The sequence below is a fragment of the Diabrotica undecimpunctata genome, chromosome 3 (assembly GCF_040954645.1).
Source record: "Diabrotica undecimpunctata isolate CICGRU chromosome 3, icDiaUnde3, whole genome shotgun sequence".
Taxonomy (NCBI): domain Eukaryota; kingdom Metazoa; phylum Arthropoda; class Insecta; order Coleoptera; family Chrysomelidae; genus Diabrotica; species Diabrotica undecimpunctata.
Genome location: NC_092805.1, coordinates 105239118 through 105260035, shown reverse-complemented (window position 1 = coordinate 105260035; position 20918 = coordinate 105239118). Strand labels below are relative to the sequence as shown.

The 20918-nt window shown below is 32.8% G+C and overlaps 1 protein-coding gene across 2 annotated transcripts in view; it reads right to left on the bottom strand.

Moving 5' to 3' along the window:
• The window catches only part of LOC140437146 (adenylate cyclase type 2-like), a 559227-nt gene that overhangs the window by 457382 nt on the left and 80927 nt on the right, over positions 1–20918 (bottom strand). For both annotated transcript variants that reach the window (XM_072526486.1, XM_072526487.1), the window contains exon 3: positions 14415–14753. In XM_072526486.1, the coding sequence (XP_072382587.1) occupies positions 14415–14753 (339 nt within the window). The remainder of the gene's footprint in view (positions 1–14414; positions 14754–20918) is intronic.

The following is a 20918-nucleotide window of genomic DNA, read 5'->3' as shown; positions in this document are numbered from 1 at the left end:
AATTCTTAAGTCGTTTTGATTAGCCAAAATTTACTATTGTGTTAATGTAATTGCTCAATGTAAATACACAATATTATAAAAGCATTGTATCCTAAAAACGAGAAAAAAAGTACAATATGGATTTCGTGAAAGTTATATTGTTTTTTTTTACATTTATTTTTTCTGACAAGTTTCTGTCTTGGATCATACCAATATAAATCCTCTTTACCGACATATCCTGCCTAAGCATCTGCCTCCAGATGTTCGTTGGTCTCCATCTCCTACTTCTCCCCTACCAGGAACTTGAAAATTAGCAATTCTTCATATTGTGTGATTAATGTCTCGGCGTTAAACACGTCCGAATCATATTAATTATTTTTTCATTTGTATAACTAAGAATTTTAATTTCCATCACATGCATGTTCATCTTTCTTTTTAAATTTCCAACATTTAGTTATATACATCATATCTGATTTTAAGGCAGGTTAATAAAATTTTCGTTTAATTTATATTCGAATCTTTGTCACACAACGCACCACTCGCTTCCTTGCAGTTCATCCATCCTGCATGCGTCTCAATCTATTTAGTATTTCCTACAAAAACTACAGTATTAGCACACATTTTTATGCTAATCAACATATATTTTTATCCATATTGCCCTATGATATCTAGTATGTAACTATACGTTTATTAATAATGAAGATACTGTGTAGTACTCTTTTGGTAGTCGCCTTGTTTGTTTTTTCTATCTTAATATATTTGTTATATCCTTCCCTTTTATTTGATAGTTTGCATGTTGGAAATCAATCAGTTGTTTATTTTCTTCTCAGCCAAAGGCCTACTTTAAGTCAATAAATTAAAATTTGTCATACAGCTAATGTATTTTTATCCATAGTGTCTTATGATATGTAGAATATAACTATACGTTCACTAGTATTAAATATACTATGTAGTGCCCTTTTGACAGTCGCCTTAATTGTTTTTTCTATCTTAGTATATTTGTTATATCCTCCCTTTCATTTAACGCATCATACGCTCCAATCGGACCAATACCAACGAAGATATGATGTAATGAGCTTTTGGCAATGTCGCCATGTGTGTTTTTTTTATTTCAACATATTTGCTGTCCCCTCTCCTTTTCAAGGATGCATCATACGTGACGATCCAACGAACTATTCTACCCCCACCACAAAACGGTCAAAAAAAAGAACAGAATGAACCTTACCATTTTCTGATGGGATTTTACATGGGAAATGATGCAGAAACGGTAGCCTCTTTACTTCTAACACAAAGTTTTAAATTATTTTGCTTAATAAATTTTACCTTACAATTACAAGTAACCTATAATTTTTGCAATTTTGAGAAAAAATTAATTCCTGATGAAGTAGTAAAATGTCAGAGAAAGGATATTTGAATCATCAATTTGTAGAATGAATTAGCAATAAATTAACCCTATCGTTTCTAAACCAGAATATGATTTAAATGTCAGTTGGTAGTTCAGATTTCTTTACTAGGTAATACTAGGAATTATCGTCCAGGACAAACTGCGTGACGTGTCATCCTAGCCTTTTATATAGATAGATAACAGTAGCTGTATATGTCGAATTTTTAAAAACTCTGCCTTTAAAATTCTAGCTACCCCTTTTATGTTGTGTTTCGAAAGTGAATATACTGGATTGGTGTATTGTATTACTATGATTAAGAAATTTTAATAAGAGGTCTCGTCTACCTGTCCCAAAGGCTATAGTGTGATCTACATATCTAGCATAGAATTTAATTAAGCTCGAATAACCGTTATTTTGTAACTTGTGGTATGTTCCACATATCTTTGACTCTTCAACTTACATTTTCAGTTTTTAGGAATATGTATTTTTTATACATTTATATGAAGATTTCCTATTTTGTGTTCATTCTTCTAATCATAAGATATTAGTATGTAGGATGTACGATGGTAGTAAAGCTTATGAGAGATAAGACTGATCTCTAAAAGTCTGATTCATAGCAACTAAGGCATTGGCTCGATTTAAGTTTGATTAAAGTTTTAGATATTTTACCGCCTGCTCGCTTGTCGATCTTGGGCTCACCTGTAAATTACAGTAGTGCTAGTTCTCGTTTTATCCACTCATTACGATCAGGAAAGTGGATCGACAAAGAAGATGTGAACTCAAAATAAGCTAGCTTGCACCATGGAACATCAGAGCAAATGATATTCTGAGTGTCCCTAATAGCGTTAATTTTAACTCTACCTAATGAGTTTTCAACAAAGACAAAACGTGTCATAACATCCAAGGATTTATAAAGAGAGACTGCAGATAGTTATGCTTTCTAGTACATAATTATGTAACGGATGACAGAAATTTTATTCTGGAAGATAGTGGTATTATCAAATATATCAGTGTAGTTTTCAGCTAGAGAATCCCCACAAGATTACACTCCTAATAATTAAATACCATTCTCTGAGCACACAACTATTATGGTAGTCCAGCATCTGGCAATTTCTATTTCATATAAATTGAGAAAACGTGACCAATTATTAGCACATGGTCGATTCCAGATTATCAGGGTTTACGCTCGGTATATTAGTGTATATATGCAGTATCCTGCGGGATACCGGCGTGATAACCAAGTTTTACGTCTAAATAAACACTGAACTTCAAATAGCTGCAAGCTATTACGGGACAGTGCTAAATATTTAGTAAAATAAGTACTTTTATATTAAAGGAAGGTTAATACAAATGGTTTGCGTTTTAAGTAAAATTAATTGGAAAAACAATAATTAACGAAAGAATAATAAAGATAAACTTACTTAAAACAAAAACACACGGTCGTCATCAAATTTGCCATATACAGGATTTCCTCCTATCTTATTTTTATACATAACAATATACAGATAGTTATCAAAATTACCGTGATACACAAAGTGTTAGATAAGTTCCGGGTTACACAGATTTTACTGTGGAACAATAATTTAGTCCCCAGAGAAAATTAAAAAAATTAACTTATAACAAATGGGAAATTATTAAAACAAAAAAAAAACGAACTTTTTAATGAGTTGCAGTAATGGGTAATGCAATGAAAAACTGTAAATCACTAAACCTATAGATATACTCGGTTCGCTATTCCCAGTCCTAACTGTCTAGTGAATTTAGTAATTATTTTTTTGCAAAGTTAGTTACCCCCTTTTTCCCTAATAGGGCTTATCAGAATACGTATAAACAGATACATAGACACTTTGTACGTGAAATCAAATCTTGACTGTCTTTTTCATTTTATTCGGATCTACTCTGTATGAGTACAAGAAACCAATTCGCTAAGGATTTTTGCTTAGTTGAGGAGACATGTCGTGGAATGCAAATTTTAGATTCCCCATGTTTCTATTAACATCTTTATCAACGTCTGTTTTGCCTTGAAATTTTTAGAAGGCTCAGATTAAGGCAGAAATCTGAATTGTGTTTCGAAACTATTTTACGGATTTATTACTAGATGTCACTATTGCGTCCATATCGAAGCCATTTTAGTGTTGCTTTTTAAAGACAGAAAAGATTTATTGTTCACGTTGAGAACGCCTATGAATAGCTGTTCTGATGAGCCCTATTAGGGCGAAATACGTATAAACAGATACATAGACACTTTGTACGTCAAATCAAATCTTGACTGTCTTTTTCAATTAATTCTTTTATAAACTGTGAATTTTAAGACAGAACTATTTAAAATTATTTAATGATTAACTTGTTGTTTTGAGGTAACAATTTTATTGTTTTATTTTTGCAATAATTTATATGATAAATCACTGGAATTTTATTATATTATAGTAAATTTGAATCAAATTTTAAAGTAAAAGAGACTACAATTACGACGTTTCCGGTTATAAATTTTATTATACGGGGAAAAAATAATCTAACTTTGTTTAATGACAATGTTGGAAATTAACGTCTATAACAAGAACTGTAGCAAACAAAATAAAAATTACGATGAAATAGAATATAAAAAGGATCAAATAGAAAATGAAAATCCAGTAAGTGTAAAAGATGAAGAAGAAAGAAGAGATTATGAAGAGGTAACAACAGCTGATGAAGTAAATTTTGCTCATAAAGAAACTACAGCTGATAAGATATATACAGCAGATGACAGCTTACAGCTGGAAGATAATACTAAAACAGAGGAAAAAGATAGTCAGGATGTATCAATAGAGCAAAATAGCGAAAAGATGAAGGCAAATCCAAACCAAGGAAACGAGAATAATGACTTAAAAGAAATGAAAAAAAACAGATCCGAAATAAAAATGTTACTGACAAAAGAAAATGAGAATGGAAAAATACATAGGTTATGGAGAAACAGACAATGTGGAGAATAGACGAATCTACATAGGAAAAAAAAATTAAGAAAGTATAAACAAGGGGATTAAGTTGCATTCAATATAACACAGTTTTGTGGAGAACTCAAGATAATAAGGAAATATTTAGCACCGTAGGTGGTAGTAAAAATTAATACAAACAACGTATAAGGTAAAAGAATTACGTCGTAATGGACCTCCTAATAACGTTGCTGGAGTCCAGCAACGTGTGCAAAATTTATGAAGCCAATGATAGAGAATTACGCAGAGTCCGAGTCGGATTCTTAACAGGATAGCTGAATGTAGGACATCAAATATTACATATTATTATTTAAGTTTCTGTTATTTGCGTCCCTGCATCCTAATATGAACAGATTAGCTCGAGACGAAATGAAAATAATTTTAATTACCACATAATACAATCCTTCGCCATAATAACCAATTTTTAAGTACTAATAGGGAGACGAAATAATTAAGTAATATGATCCGATACAGGTAGTCAATGGACAGTTGATACTCGGCGTGTTCGCAATAATATTTAAAGTGAATTTAAGACGAAAATGACGTGCCTGTCATATATAAGAGTGTAAGAAGGAATTATTTCACATACGTTTTCTTTTTAAGAACAAGTAATTTCAGTCGTTTTAGTACACAACACACTCTACTTTTCTACAAATCTACTTTTTTTAGTAACTTAGTAATCGACAGTATATACGAGCAACTATCATGTATTTGTCTATTTTTGCAAATTAAAAAAACTGTTTAACATCACACGGACTTCTAAACTTCGCATATCTTCAAAAAATTTACATTTATTTAATGTATTCAGTCTTATATATTTAAACAGTTTGCCTTTAAAACTGGCTTAAAAAATTACCTTTTTAAAATAGAATTGCCATTTTTCTTTTCATTCTTTTCCTTATCAGTAATTAACTTTTAGATACCGGATTTAAAATTATCTTCAATCTAATAATAATATTTTACGAAGTCTTTTAAGAAAACACAAAAAGGATCCCTGTTTAGGATTTTCCTTATTTAGAATTTGTTGGATTAACAGAGATGTTATCTTCTCGGTTAGTTAGCGGAACAATACATCCCATGCTATTGTTTTTACGTTTTTGTTTTAAGCATATACTGTTTGGTAAGGTAACGCAGAAATAGAAAGGAGTAAGACATGTTTTGTTTAAATGAGAATGAAGATAAACCAGAAAGGATTAAGATTTGTTTTTATTCAAAAGAGATGGAAATTTTAAAAATATAATACATAAATGTTGAAAATATTTATTTGTTAAACTTTTATTATATTGGTGTATTAGTTTTATGAATAATACAGCCCAACAATTTTATTGCTTCTGGCTTGAAAATAGCTGATTTATATTTTTGGTTGGTGAGAATATATGATGAGGTGAGAACATCATAAAATTGTTGAATTAACTCTTGATTAAAAGATAAAGTTACATGGGGCCGTTCAAGTATTACGTAGATTTATTACAATTATTTGCCCTCCCCCATTTCCCTTCTTAGCAGAAGTATGCAAAGCTCTTACTCGCCTCCCCCCTTACACGTAATGTAAGCATTGTTATACGCAGCATTTTTTTTACTGTATTCTATTTTTTTATTCAGGAACAGCAGTTATAATTCTAAAAATAAGAAAATAGATTTGGGATAGAAGACTTAAACGCATATAATATCCAATTAAACAAATTTTATTGACACGGTATTTAAAACAGAATAAAGTATAAATAATATTATAATCTTAAGTAATATTACAAACAAAACAAATTTATTTTAAATTTTTGGTATATATGTTTATTCCCATTAACAGTCTTAAGTCCATGACAGCCGAATGCATGATTATAAGCTTTCGATTATATTAGATGTTTGCTGTCAGTGTTGTGTCTCTACTCACTTTCGTCCAATCTTGGAAAGTCTACATCGTCCTTATCGAGTCATTCAACATCGTGGTACTCACGATATTTAAATAAGCACATTAGTTCATTAGCACGACGAGCAGCCACTCTTATAGACCTAACTTTCAAATCTGTCTGCGTGTTGGATTTTTTGGTCTTGATAGAAGACTGTCTGCGTGTTGGACTTGATAAAAGCATGATTAACACCAGACGTTTTGCGTTTTCGACTTCTTAGCTTCAAATTTCCCGTCGGATAAAAATAATCGCAGGGAATTTGCAGGAAATCTTTAAGTAAAGCATTTAATCGTAGAGCCAAATTGACTGCAATATTTTGCCCTCCATCATCCAAAACTAAGGTATTATTTTTTTGTTTAACTTTTACTGGTGGTAGAAGAAACCTGCTTTCTAGTAATCTAAATAGGCCACCTCTTAGATAACAGCATTCTATAATTCTACATTTTACAATTTAAAGCAAGTACTGGCTTTTACGAACAGGTTCTGAATACTATTTTATGTCTGAGAAATCAAAAAGATCTTGTTTGCTTGGACCAACATATTTTGCAGTAATATGATAACCATTAATTTCTATTAAACTTTATACTTCAGCTAACACATTTCCTGCAAACTCGAGATTGGATCTTTCTAAATGTTCTTTAATTATTATAACGCCACGTCCATCCAAATTAGATTCACAATGGTCATAGAGCAATATTAAACCAGTCTGTTCACGATCAAGAGGAGTCATTCTGCACTCTGTTCTGGTTATACTCACTTCTACCAGGAGCATTGGTAGCTAAAAGCAATACATCGAGATGATGTCGCTTACAGTGTTGTATAGCAAACCATACAACTTCTTGATATCGCGGATTTTCACCTGACCCTCCGTCAAAAACTGTCATGAATACTGGTTTTACCAACGTACTGTCATTTTTGGGGACTTCAAATGTTCCAAAAACAAGAAAAAAAGGACAAAAGACAGAGCGGAGGAAAACCGCGGAACAGAAAACAACACAACGGATGACGACGTACCGATAGACAAACGTCCTGCCACAAAGAGATTAATACAGAGGAGTAGTGATGATTAAAAGTCCGAACTAGAATTGCTAAAAATCCTATTAAAGCAAAAGGATGCCAAAATTACGGCCGTCAAGAAGAAAATAGAGGAATTGCAAGAAACAATGGTTGCCTCACAAAAGTCAATCATTGGCCATATAGACTCCAAATTCAAAGATAACCTGGAAAACCAGGCCAAAAAGACAACAAGCACACAGCCAGAGACAAAACAAACCAACAAAAAAAAAGAGACAAAAAAGGAAAGAAGAAAGAAGATTTTCCTCCACTAACGACCCCAAAGTCAACAGCAGACGAAAATGCACAAGAGAGTGGTGCGCAAACCGCTCAGCGTCCTTCGTCTCCGTGTCAAATGGAAACAGACGGAGAAACTCCAAAAGCAAAATCAGCGTGGTCACCAAAGCCGCCTGTAATTAAATTACCGAGCGTGAACAGAACTGGCGCAATTCTAAATATTGCCCAGAAACAAAACGTAATTACAGCAAACAAGCTGTCAAGAAGCGGAAGAGAGACACTTATTTAGGCAAAAAGTCCTGAAGATTACAGGAAAATTAATAAAATAATAGAGAATTTCAACGAAACCACGCCGATTCAGTGGATAGCCTTCCCATTAGAGGAAGACATCAAACCACGTATAGTAATAAGAGGATTACCTCCTACCACAAATACCACGGAGATGTTCGAATCAGTAAGAGGCGAACACAATATAGAATGTGTCTCAATAAAAAATATGATACCTAGGAAGAGTGACAAAAGACACCTTCCTATGTTCATCATGACACTGGAAAGGGAAGACGTTGAAAAGGCAAAACGCATCACAAACTTGATGCACATGAAGGTCCTTAACGAGGACCTTAGAAAGGCAACAGAGCCCACACAGTGCTTCAACTGTCAGGGATACCATCACGCACAAAGAGAATGCTTTAAGATACCTCAATGTGTAAGGTGTCGCGAAAGCCACCAAAGCAGAGACTGCCAGATGCCTAAAGAACAAAGGGCAAAATGTGTAAACTGCCAGGGACAGCACCCGGCTTTACACAGTGCCCCAGATGTCCAACCTGGGGTCACCAACAGCAACTTCAAAAAGAAAGACCACAAGCCACACCAAGAAGGCGGCAAAATACACCCAGCGAGCCTTCATACGCTTAGACAGCCAAAGGGAAAAACACTGAGAATACAATTCTCATATCTAAACAACAACAAGACGGCCTAGTAAACTCAGTAAAAGAACTGGTTACTAGGATAGTCCACGAGGCGATCGCCGATATAAAGCTTGCACTGAACTAGTGCAAGCAAATAGGGGATACTTGAGGATATACTTCTAAAATTCAGTAGGCATAAGAACCAACCAGAATATACTGGACGAACTGGTCAACATGTACGAAATGGATGTAGTGCAATACAGGAAACAAAGCTCACGAACAACATTAATATCAAGTTTCCGGGCTAAGACAGGAACGATAACATAGGAAGATCAGGTAGCACAGCAATATTAGTGAAAAAAGGCATAAGTCACATCAGAATTCTAACACCACAACTGAATACTATGCAAGCAACAACAGTAAGAATACAAATGAGGCAAGGAGAAGTCAGAATTGCCTCCGTCTACGTAAGACCTCAAGATCCACTGATCGAAGATGACTTAAACACGTTCCTAAACGACGAACCCCCAATTATAATAGAAGACCTAAACGCAAGATCCCCAAACTAGAACGACAGGGCTACGAACAGAAATGGAAGACTACTAAATACATATTTAGAAAAGAACGACGACGTTATGGCAATGGGCCATGCAGACCCGACACACTACCCAGGAAATAAACTTCCTACACACATAGATATTGTAGTTGCAAGAAACCTAGGGCTACAAACAGACTTACAAACATTAAACGAAGGCATAACGGATCACAACCCCATCCTATTAGAACTAGGAATGTGGGAAGAAGAAACTATAATCAAAAAAGTAAAAAGAAAACAAAGTGAACAAATTTCAAAAGACTAGTAAGCACTGGAATAAACACAGTTCCAGTGAGAGACAACCCACGAGAAATAGAAGACAAGAGTCCTAGAATTGGAAAACATTATCAAACAAGCACTTAAAAACAGCACTACAGAAAAGAAAGTAGAAATCCACACGGGTAGATTTAAAGATATACCATAAATAATAAAAGACTTGAGAAGTTAGAATTACCTCCTTCTACGTAAGACCTCAAGATCCACTGATCGAAAATGACTTAAACATATTCCCAAACGACGAACCCTTAATTATAATAGGAGACCTAAACGCAAGATCCCCAAATTGGAACGGCAGGGCTAAGAACAGAAATGGAAGATTACTAAATACATATTTAGAAAACAACGACGACGTTATGGCAATGGACCCCACAGACCCGACACACTACCCAAGAAACGGACTTCCTACACACATAGATATTGCAGTTGCAAGAAACCTAGGGCTACAAACAGAATTACAAACATTAAACGAAAGCACAACTGACTCGAGAGAGAGTATACATTAAATTGACACCCAGACGAGGACATCGACTTCATAGAAGAAGTCAAAAGATAAAGAGAAAGACCTGAAAATCTCAACGAATCATCGTTTATTAACAAAATCATAGTGATTTAACAAATATCATAAAAGCGATGCTAAGATTTAAGAAATTCCCAAACAGATGGAAAGAGCACATTCCCGCAAAATTATAGGCTAATAAGCTTACTACGTGCAATCAGCAAGATTGTAGAGAAGCAGACTCCAAGCTGAAACAGACAGACTAGATATCATACCCGAACCACAATTCGGCTTCAGGTCAGAGCACTCCAGTGAGCTACAAGTACTCAGATTAACAGAATACATAGCAGCTAGATCCAACGACAAACACTACACAGGAGTTGCATTCCTAGACGTAAACAAAGCTTTCGACAGAGTCTGGCATAAAGGATTTATAAAATAAGGGGTTACGGTTAAAGTGGAGCAATGACAAGCAATGACAAGACTCATCTCTTCGTACCTAAGCAATAGTAGTTTCAGAGTGTAAATAGCACAAGTCCTGTCCGAACTCGAAAACCCGGAGGCTAAAGTACCGTAGGGAGTGGTACTGTCACCTCTACTATACACAATATACACAGCAGATATACCTAGAACAGTAGGTACATTACTAAATCTATATGCCAACGACACAGCGATAGAAGCCAAACATAGAAACATAGACATAACGGTAAATAATCTACAAACAGCGTTAGACGACATAGAAGAATGGAGTTTAAAATGGAAAATAGCTTTAAACACCGAAAAGACGCAGGCTGTACTTTTTAAAAAGAGACATGAGTAACCAGAAGAACAAGAGACTGTGCAAAACGTAGATACGTAGCAGAAAGATTCCTCTTCAGAGAAACAAAGTTTGCAGATATAGAGAACCATCCAAGTCACATAATGCGAGAGATGATGAGGTTTATGACGTTTTCCACAGATGGAAGCACAAAAGACCGAAACAACAAATAATCGAATAACAACAAACATATAGTAGAGAAAAGATAACAAAACACCACAGAGAAACAATTCACCAGAGAGAAAACATACAAAAATAACATAACTGCACACGAAGAAGACAGTTTGTAGCTTGAAAAAACACGTGGACAACCGCAACAAATATTGTGAGCCCAGTTGCCTTAAGTGGAGAAACTTTATATTGTCATACCTTTTCAATATTATAATATAAACATTGTACTAATTAAGATTTTTCTGTTTCAGGCAACCTACAAAAAAAAACCAAAAAACGCATAAAAACACAGCCTCTGTCACCAAAAAAATTTAAAAAATACTTACAAAAACCGGCGCAAGCCAACAAAAAATATGAACAAAAACCCCAAAATCCCGGCACGTAGGGCCCAACCCCTTGAGCACCAAGTCTCCGAACTGAGCCTAGCTCAGGGCGGAGACTTGAGGCTCAAGAAAGCAATTTTTAGTTCGCGGATAAGCCACATTAAGATAATAGGATCATAGCGACAATGCGCTGTCCTGAGTTTGATCTCGGTTAGGAAACCATGTTGGAGTTCTATTACTCAGGACTCTCACATGAAGAGCATTTGGCTGATAGTTGTGCCCCTATCCCGCATCATAGTGCTATAGGAGGGAAAGGGATGGTCTGGAGCATTGGAGCGTGGTGGAGTGACTCCTGTTTTTACTCGAGTTAATACACCTCGCTTTAATGAATTTTTGCACACGAACGTAATTCTTAGGGGTGAACATGCCTCACAGGCTGGGTTTAATTAAATTGCTAGCATCTCAAAATCCTGAGCATAAGTATTAGCAGTAGATGAACTATGTTTTCCACTTCGGAGAGCGATGTATTGATTTTTTATTTTATGTGCGTTAGAAAAGTCGCTTGCTTATTTGCCTCAATTACACTAATAGGCACCTGAGCTTTATCATTTTAAGATATGAAAAATAATTGATCTAGTACAAGTATATATGCTATGTTCTCCTAATAATGGACTGAGGTTTTATCGAAATTGTGGCTTTTGTGGTAATCAGTCTGAGCTCTAGTCAGCTTAGTAGGCACTGTTGATACGTATATTCGTCCCCCTGCAGAATTATATTTTCTGGGAATCAAAATACGAATAATAACAAACCTCTACTGAAATCAAAGAGCACAAATCGTAATAGATAACGAACCCAGTCCAGAAATTGAAATCAGGAGAGGAGTTAGACAAGGTTTAATGTATATAGTGAAGCCATTTTTAAAAAAGCATTACTAACTCAAAGTGAAGGAATAATAATTAACGGAAGATCTATTAACAACATAAGATATGCAAATGACACCGTAATTATAGCAAGCTCTATTGAACAACTCCAATTACTGACAAACAAAACAAACAGTTTCTGTGAAAAATATGGACTAAAAATGAAATAAAAAAGACCAAATACATGATAATAACAAAGAAAACAAATATACCAACAAACATACATTTGGGAAATGTACCGATAGAAAAGGTTGATAAATATAAATACCTATCCAGATCCCTAAAGATTTCAGACAATAATGATCAAACAACCGAAATAAGAGCAAGGATAGAAATAGCAAGAAATGGCATGCTATAGCAACATTTCTATTTTCAGAATGCTTTCCTTGTTGTAAGTTGTGAACGCGTTGTGGAATTCAACATCTCACCGAAGTTTGTTAATTCAATAAATATCTGTTATATATGTGGTGATACGAAAGACACGAAACCTTACCTTTACTGTAAAAACTCCCTAATACCTTTATTTAGGTATTAGGTTAGAGCAAGACTTGGGCTACATATTTAATATATATTGTTCAGATATATTACGAGAATATCTGAAAACTAAAAAACGATCTATATATTGTGTGGTTCTTATGGTTTGGCGGCAAGAATCTGAAAACCTAACTGATGACTGCTACTTCTGCTTGAATCAAGCAATTATTGAGCAAGGTTGCCAATGAAAAAAAAACAGAACAGATCTACATCCGAATACTTTATTAGCTATTCCATATATTTTATATTGAAATCGTGAAATCGATAACCAGCTCCTACTTCTTTCCAAAATTATGAGTTGAAATTAAAGAATTAAGATCGAAACAGATCATCCACTTCCTGTGACTTTGATATTGAGTATTTGTGTAGTTGTATTTTTTTGTTTCTTATGAAGCCGTCCATAACTCTTCAGGAATATCAGGTTCAACTAAGCCTACCTAGCGAATTTATTCTGGAAACTTATTTGTGCTTCATCGACTACTCGAAAGTCTTCGACAATGTAAAGTGGCATACAATGTGACGCATAGTAAAGAAAGTAGGCACCCTGAACATCTAATTATCTGTATGTCAACCAACACAATAAATAAGTAAACGTAGGAGTCAACAACACATATTCCAATAACTTCTAGATAAAATATTCAGGGTGTTCCACTAAAAATAAAGCTTTCGGACTATACTTGACTTGCATGAGTCACCCTGTACATATAAATTTATCTACTCTGTATGAGTACAAGAAACCAATTCGCTAACGATTTCTGCTTAGTTGAGGAGACATGTCGTGGAATGCAAATTTTAGATTCCCCATGTCTCTATTAACATCTTTATCAACGTCTGGCTATGCCTTGCAATTTATAGAAGGCTCAGATTAAGGCAGTTATCTGAATTGTGTTTCGAAACTATTTTACGGATTTAATATCAGATGTCGCTATTGCGTCCGTTTCGAAGCCATTTTATTGTTGCTTCTTAAGACAGGAAAGATCTATTTTTCACGTTGAGAACGCCTATGAATAACTGTTCTGATGAGCTTTATTAAAGCGAAATACGTATAAACAGATACATAGACGATTTGTACGTGAAATGAAATCTTTACTGTCTTTTTCATTTTATTCGGATCTACTCTGTATGAGTACAAGAAACCAATTCGCTAACGATTTCTGCTTAGTTTAGGAGACATGTCGTGGAATGCAAATTTTAGATTCCCCATGTCTCTATTAACATCTTTATCAACGTCTGGCTTTGCCTTGCAATTTATAGAAGGCTCAGATTAAGGGGCAGTTATCTGAATTGTGTTTCGAAACTATTTTACGGATTTAATATCAGATGTCGCTACTGCGTCCGTTTCGAAGCCATTTTATTGTTGCTTCTTAAGACAGGAAAGATCTATTTTTCACGTTGAGAACGCCTATGAATAATTGTTCTGATGAGCTTTATTAAAGCGAAATACCTATAAACAGATACATAGACGATTTGTACGTGAAATGGAATCTTTACTGTCTTTTTCATTTTATTTGGATCTACTCTGTATGAGTAGAAGAAACCAATTCGCTAACGATTTCTGCTTAGTTGGGGAGACATGTCGTGGAATGCAAATTTTAGATTCCCCATGTCTCTATTAACATCTTTATCAACGTCTGGCTATGGCTTGCAATTTATAGGAGGCTCAGATTAAGGCAGTTATCTGAATTGTGTTTCGAAACTATTTTACGGATATAAATTTATGTTTAAAAGCGCATATTTATAATATAAAAGTCGACGGGTTCCAGCGTTTTTTATAATGTTTTAAAACAAGGACAGAAATAATTTTATTTTATTAATAAGTGATTTCCACCCTATATATTGCTTACCTGTATGTAATTAGTTATTACTCCATCATTAATTCGGTAGGCTATAGAAGTAGCAAGATGTGCAACAGTAACAATCGTTGCCAATGCCATAGCCACTGCTCTCGAGAGCGGCAACATTGTGTGGATAGCAATCAGTAGAGCAAAAAGAGGCAGAGGTGCATGACGTCCTGCCAATAATAGCATCGCTGCAGTGACTCCAGCTGTTAATACGAGTGATGAGAGAAGTGCCCAAGCTTCTGATTCCAAAACCGGAGGAAAGTGGGAAGCTAGGAGAATCAGGATTAACGCTGCAGTTAAAATTGACATTGCCGTTACTGGAAGGATGCTTTTGTGGAGATCCTAGAACAAAAACATATTTATTAGGCTTAAAATAAATATCACTACCATCAGTAAAATATGATGGGCTGATGTCGGAAGTAGAATAAGTAGGTATAGAATATCTTTATATATAATAGGGAAACACTGAAGGGGACATATATATGGCGTAGATATAATTTTAAGTAAACATATAAACAAATATAACAGTAATTTTCTCCCAATACTCAACACAATAATACTCACCCAAGTAATTTTTTTTTATTTTCTTGGCATTAGTAGTGGATCCATACAGCTAAGAACACTGTTACTAATTGTAATAATATATTGATTAGGCTGAATAGTACTGGTAGATATTTGTAGAGTGTTTAGTTAGCAAATAAACAATGTTAGACACAATTATCTACTTAGGATTAATGTTATCTGTACTAATTACTATGATTGATTGACTGATTCCATCAGGGTAAACAGGGAAATATAGCTTCATGGAATTATTTTGTGTTATAGATGTATCATATTATTTTTGCACTATTATCCTTTGTTATGTTGTTTGATTTTTTTTTATTTTCTTTTATTTTTTATCTTTTTAAATTATTTTTGTAGGTATAACCAGAATAGAATATAGCTTTAAAGGAGCTATACCTAAAAGACTTAGTAATGGCGGGTAGTTTACGAATAGTAGAATGGAATGGAAATGGCATCTTGAAACACCAGCAAGAACTACAAGCAATACTTGATGTAGAAAAAATAGACATATGCCTCATTTCTGAAACAAATTTTACGAATAAGTCATATATTAGATTTAGGGGTTATAAAACTTATCATACTACTCACCCTGATAATTCAGCCAAAGGAGTTGCAGTAATAATCAAAGAAAATATTATGCACTATCAGGAAATGGGATACAGAACTAAATACCTACCAGCGATATTCCATTATTAGAACCTAACACAATTGCGACATTTGCAGACGACACATGCATTATAGCAGTCGTACAAAACCGCGAGGATGCAGCAACCATGCTACAGAACTCTGTTGAAGAAATTAACCTCTGGACCAGGCGATGGCGTATCAAATTGAATGAAACAAAATCTGTTCATGTCAATTTTACTAACAAAATAGGACAACATATCCCAGTTAGTATACATAGAAACCAAATATTTGGGTATGACATTAGATTCCAAGCTACGTTGGAAAGCACATATTAAGAAAAAAAAGAGGAATTGGAAATTAAGTTCAGAAAGATGTACTGGTTGATGGAAAAAATAATCCACTCTGTCTACTTATAACAAATTGTTATTGTATAAGCAAGTCCTTAAACCGATATGGGATACAGCTATGGGGCTGTACAAAAGAAAGTAACATCCAAATTATACAACGATATCAGAATAAATGAAATAAATGTCGATCGGATAGCCAAGCGGGCTGGGCGGCTGGCTTCTCCTTCGCTTCAATGCGAGAGATGTCAAACAAAAAGGCTAACGCAGTAGTTTAAAATTCTAAAATGAATCTGCGGCTTAGTCTAGAATATGCTGGTATCTGATCGGCCTATGGTGGAGCAGTACGGCAAGAGATAAGGGCTTGCGGCTCGGTGATACTCCTCCATAGATCCCTACCGGAAGGGCGTGTGCCGCCTAAATACCGGGTATATATATATATATATATATATTTATATATATATATATATATATATATATATATTTATATATATATATATATATATATATATATTGTTATGATGTATTTTTTGTTTGAATGATGAGCAATGAGTATTTTTAATAATATAATATATAGGGTTTTTATCGCGGTTCTCAAAGAATTAGCTTGTAAGTACTTTTTTTAATTATCTTTATTATAACTATTATGAAACACACATATATATATCTAACCTAGCCAATGTAAATTTAAAATAAACTATCTTTAAATTGATATTCTTATAAAACTAATTAAATTCTATAGACAATCTAAAATTTAAACAAACTATCTTCAAAATTGAAATTGTTATGACACTAACTAAATTATATTAACAAAATTTTGTACCTTTCTTTCACTGAATGCCTAAATGAACTATTTTCCACTAAGTATATAGATTCTAATCACCACTGAAAGTCTTCGTACTTCGGTTATCCTTGTTTTTGTGAAATTACTTTTTTCAATTATCAGCTTCTACCAATTTAAGATATAGTTTTCTTCACCAGCATCTATACACCACCAGCAAACACCATTTATATTTATTCTTCTTTTCAATATACCAATATCCAATTATTATAAGTTGATTTATACTAATCTCCAACCATAATATAATTTAATTTCTTCCAATATACTTTTATAATCTCCAATAATTATTTGTGTATCATTATAAATGTGCATTAATTATATGCATAATTTTTAATCTTCATTTAACTCACTATATTAAACAATTCGACTATTTGTACCTGATTCACTGACTCCAACTAACTTTCATATTTCTTACTAAACTTTTCTGACTGACTTCTTGAAAATTCTGAACAATTTACTTCAATATTCACTAACTAATTGTATCTTTCTACTAACTTTCATAATAAACTGGCCTGACTTCTGACTAAAAACTTAAAAACTTTCAAAAACTGCCATCTTGAATCCAAATCACGGGTATTTATATCTTTTGGACATTCTAGAACCATCTCGTAAGAGATCATGTTCTATTCAGTTCTATTTAATACATGTCTGAATTTTCTGGAACAAACCATTTCGCAAACATGGCCATCTCCGGAGATCCAGAGAATTCCATTCTTTTCTATTAATAATTTTGTTTACATTTAGGCTTTTCAGATCAGAATATATAATTAAATTAGTAACTTAACATTCTAATTTAATAAAATACACATTTCAAACAATATATTATTATAACCCACTTATATTCGTAAATATTCTTAAACGTCACTTCAGAGTATAAATATCTGTCAATCTCCGAGAGTATTTTTGGTTGCCTAAGCACATGGCTCACTTATATATATTTACAATATTAAAATACAACTTTTTACAATTATTATTTTATAATATACTAATTTATTAAAAATGCCCTCACATAAATATATTTTTATTAAATTCTCTAGTATATAACTTATTTAAAACAACCAAATATCTAATATTATGTAGTATATAACTTATAAATTATTTTCTATAAACCATAATCGTCACAATACCCCAAAAATAATATTTAAAATAAATAATTTACTTATTATTTTTTTAAATATTAATTTTCTCATACCTTATTAAATTTAATAAATTAATAATTCAATTTTTTTTTATTATTTAAAGTGTGTTAAATACATCCCTGTTCGGTGTCTATATCAAAACAGAGAACAATGGATCACAGTTCGGCTATTCTATGGTCAAACTGTCATGTCAAATGGAGAGAATAAAATATAACCTTAATTAAAAATATAATCTATATTATGTTATGTTTATTTATAGACAAAATCTAGGAATTATTTCCATTCAAAATAACTTCATCAATATAAATTGGTAAGTTTTTCCACTTTATTATATTAGAAAGACATTTTTATAGCAATTATAGTATCTAACCCCAAATTATGATTTTTAGGGTACCAAACAATTTCCATATGTACAAAATTCAACAAGTATGATGTTAAATTTATTCACAACAAAGAAATCTACCATCTATCTATGAAATGGATCTATCAGTAAGTTATTAGTGTTATTATATTTGTGTTAAAGGTATAGAAATCATTATTCAATCTCTTCATGATATTGAAAAATGTCGTTGATATGAAATATGCCTCTTAGTCTGTTCTCTGCATCTATTAACACATAACTATTTAGTCCATTCTGATTTTTGAAATTCTTTTCTTTGTTTAGTTGACATATTGGGCATTGGGTAGTAATTTCCTTTGCTATACTTATGTCATTCTTTGCAAAATAATTGTCCCTAAATAGCATCCATAGCTTTCTTGAACCAATATGCATATAATTGTTATGTAAATTTTTCAATATTTTCTTTGCTAAAGTTCTAGTTATTACATATACTTCTATGCCATTTATTATTTTATAATATACCCCATCTTTCCTAAGGACTTTTTGTTTTTCATTCAAATTGATCTGATCTCTTATAATTTCTTCTTTAGAATATAATCCAGTATTTTCTACTAATTGATTTAATCCAATTTTTATTGTTCGCTGCCCTTTTTGTGGTGTATTTTCTAACCTTGATAAAGCATCTGCCACTATATTGGATTTTCCAGAAATGTATTTGATTTCAAAGCAGTATTCACTAAGTATTAGACTCCACCGATGTATTCTACTGTTTCCATATTTGTTATTTAATATAGACGTTAAAGCTTGGTGATCTGTTTCTATTGTAAATTCATTACCCAACAAATAAAATCTTAATTTTGTGACACAGTGTATTATACTTGCTAGTTCTAATTCTGAAACTGAGTAACCCTTTTCATGTGGCTTTGTGATTCTTGAAATGAATTGTATTGGGTATTCGACCCCATCATGTATTTGTAATAATACCCCTGATAATCTCTCTATTGATGCATCTGTTCTTAATATGAATGGCTGTGTATAGTCAGGATAGTATATTTTCAAATTTGACAGAAAAATGTTTTTAATTTCTTGGAATGCTAGTTCTCTTCTCTGATCCCATCTCCATTTTACACCTTTTCTCAGTAGTTCAAGTAATGGAATTTCTTTTATACTTAGATCTGGTATCATCCTTTTATAATAATTAATTATTCCAATAAATCCTCTTAAAGTTCTTAAATTGTGTGGTGTTTTATATTCCTGAATGACTTGTGTCCGTTCTGGATCCATTTCGATTCCCTTAGTATTAAGTTTATAACCTAAATATATTACTTCTTTTTGAAAAAATGTACATTTTTCTTGATTTATTTTTAGTCCAACTTTGTCTAATCTATTTATTATAATTTTTAGGTGTTTCTCATGATCTTCAGCCGTTTTAGAAAAAATTAAGATATCATCAATGTAGTGAATTACAAAATGTTCATATTGATCCAAAATATCATGAAGACATCTACATAGAGCACTGCAAGATGATTGAAGTCCAAATGGTACTACTTTGAATTGATATACTACTCCATCTATCTGAAATCCTGTATACTGTCTACTTTTTCTTTCTAGAGGTATTAACCAGAAACTATGCTGTAAATCGATTTTAGTGAAAAATGACATTCCTGTAATTCTTCCTAATATTCCATCTATACTCATTGGTGCTTCAAATTGCTTTTCAGTAATCTTGTTAATATTCCTTGCATCCAAACATAACCTGATTTCACCTGATCTTTTTCGTACTACTACTATGGGGTTAATAAAACGTGTGTCTGCCTTCTCAATGATCCCATCTTCTAACATATTATTAATTGTTTTGTTTACTTCTTCTCTGTATTTATATGGTATTGGGTATGATTTTGTTTTAAAATCTTTTTCTTCTTTAACTTTTATACTATGGATATAATTTTGTGCAATTCTATTTTCTTTATTGACAAGTCCCTTGTGTTGCTGCAATATGGAAATGACTATTGATTTATATTCTTCAGGGCAATTTAAAACTTTTATCACATCTTCTTCTTTACAAATAAAATTATTCTTTATTATGTACTCATTATTCCTTGCTTCCAATTTTACGCACTCCGCCTCGTAGGCATCCATCTGCTTAAAATTTCCATTCCTTAAATATTCACTACAATAATTATTCTTTACATTCTTCTGGGACATTTCCCTATCATCAAAATACATTTCTTCTTCATAAACCTCATTATTTTCTTTTAATAATATCCTATCAACTCTTATTCCTTCTTCTACCTCATCTTTCTGCATAAATTTAATTATTTGCCCTTCCAAAGTTACCATTTTTTCTTCAAAATCTATCTTTACTTTCTTCTTTTCCAATTCATCATTTCCCATTAATATATCAACACATAAATCCTTGACAATAAATCCTTGCATATTAATTTCTTTATTAAGAATATTAATTTTAAAATTGGCTAGTTTATCAATTTCACCCAACTTCTTATTATTTGCACCAATAATTTTAATTTTTGGAATCTTTATTATATCTGATAGTTTTAATGTATTAAAAATAAAATTCTCCGAGACTAAAGTACTTTCTGAACCAGTATCTATCATAATCTTAATCATTTTATTTTTGGCCAAAGCATTTAT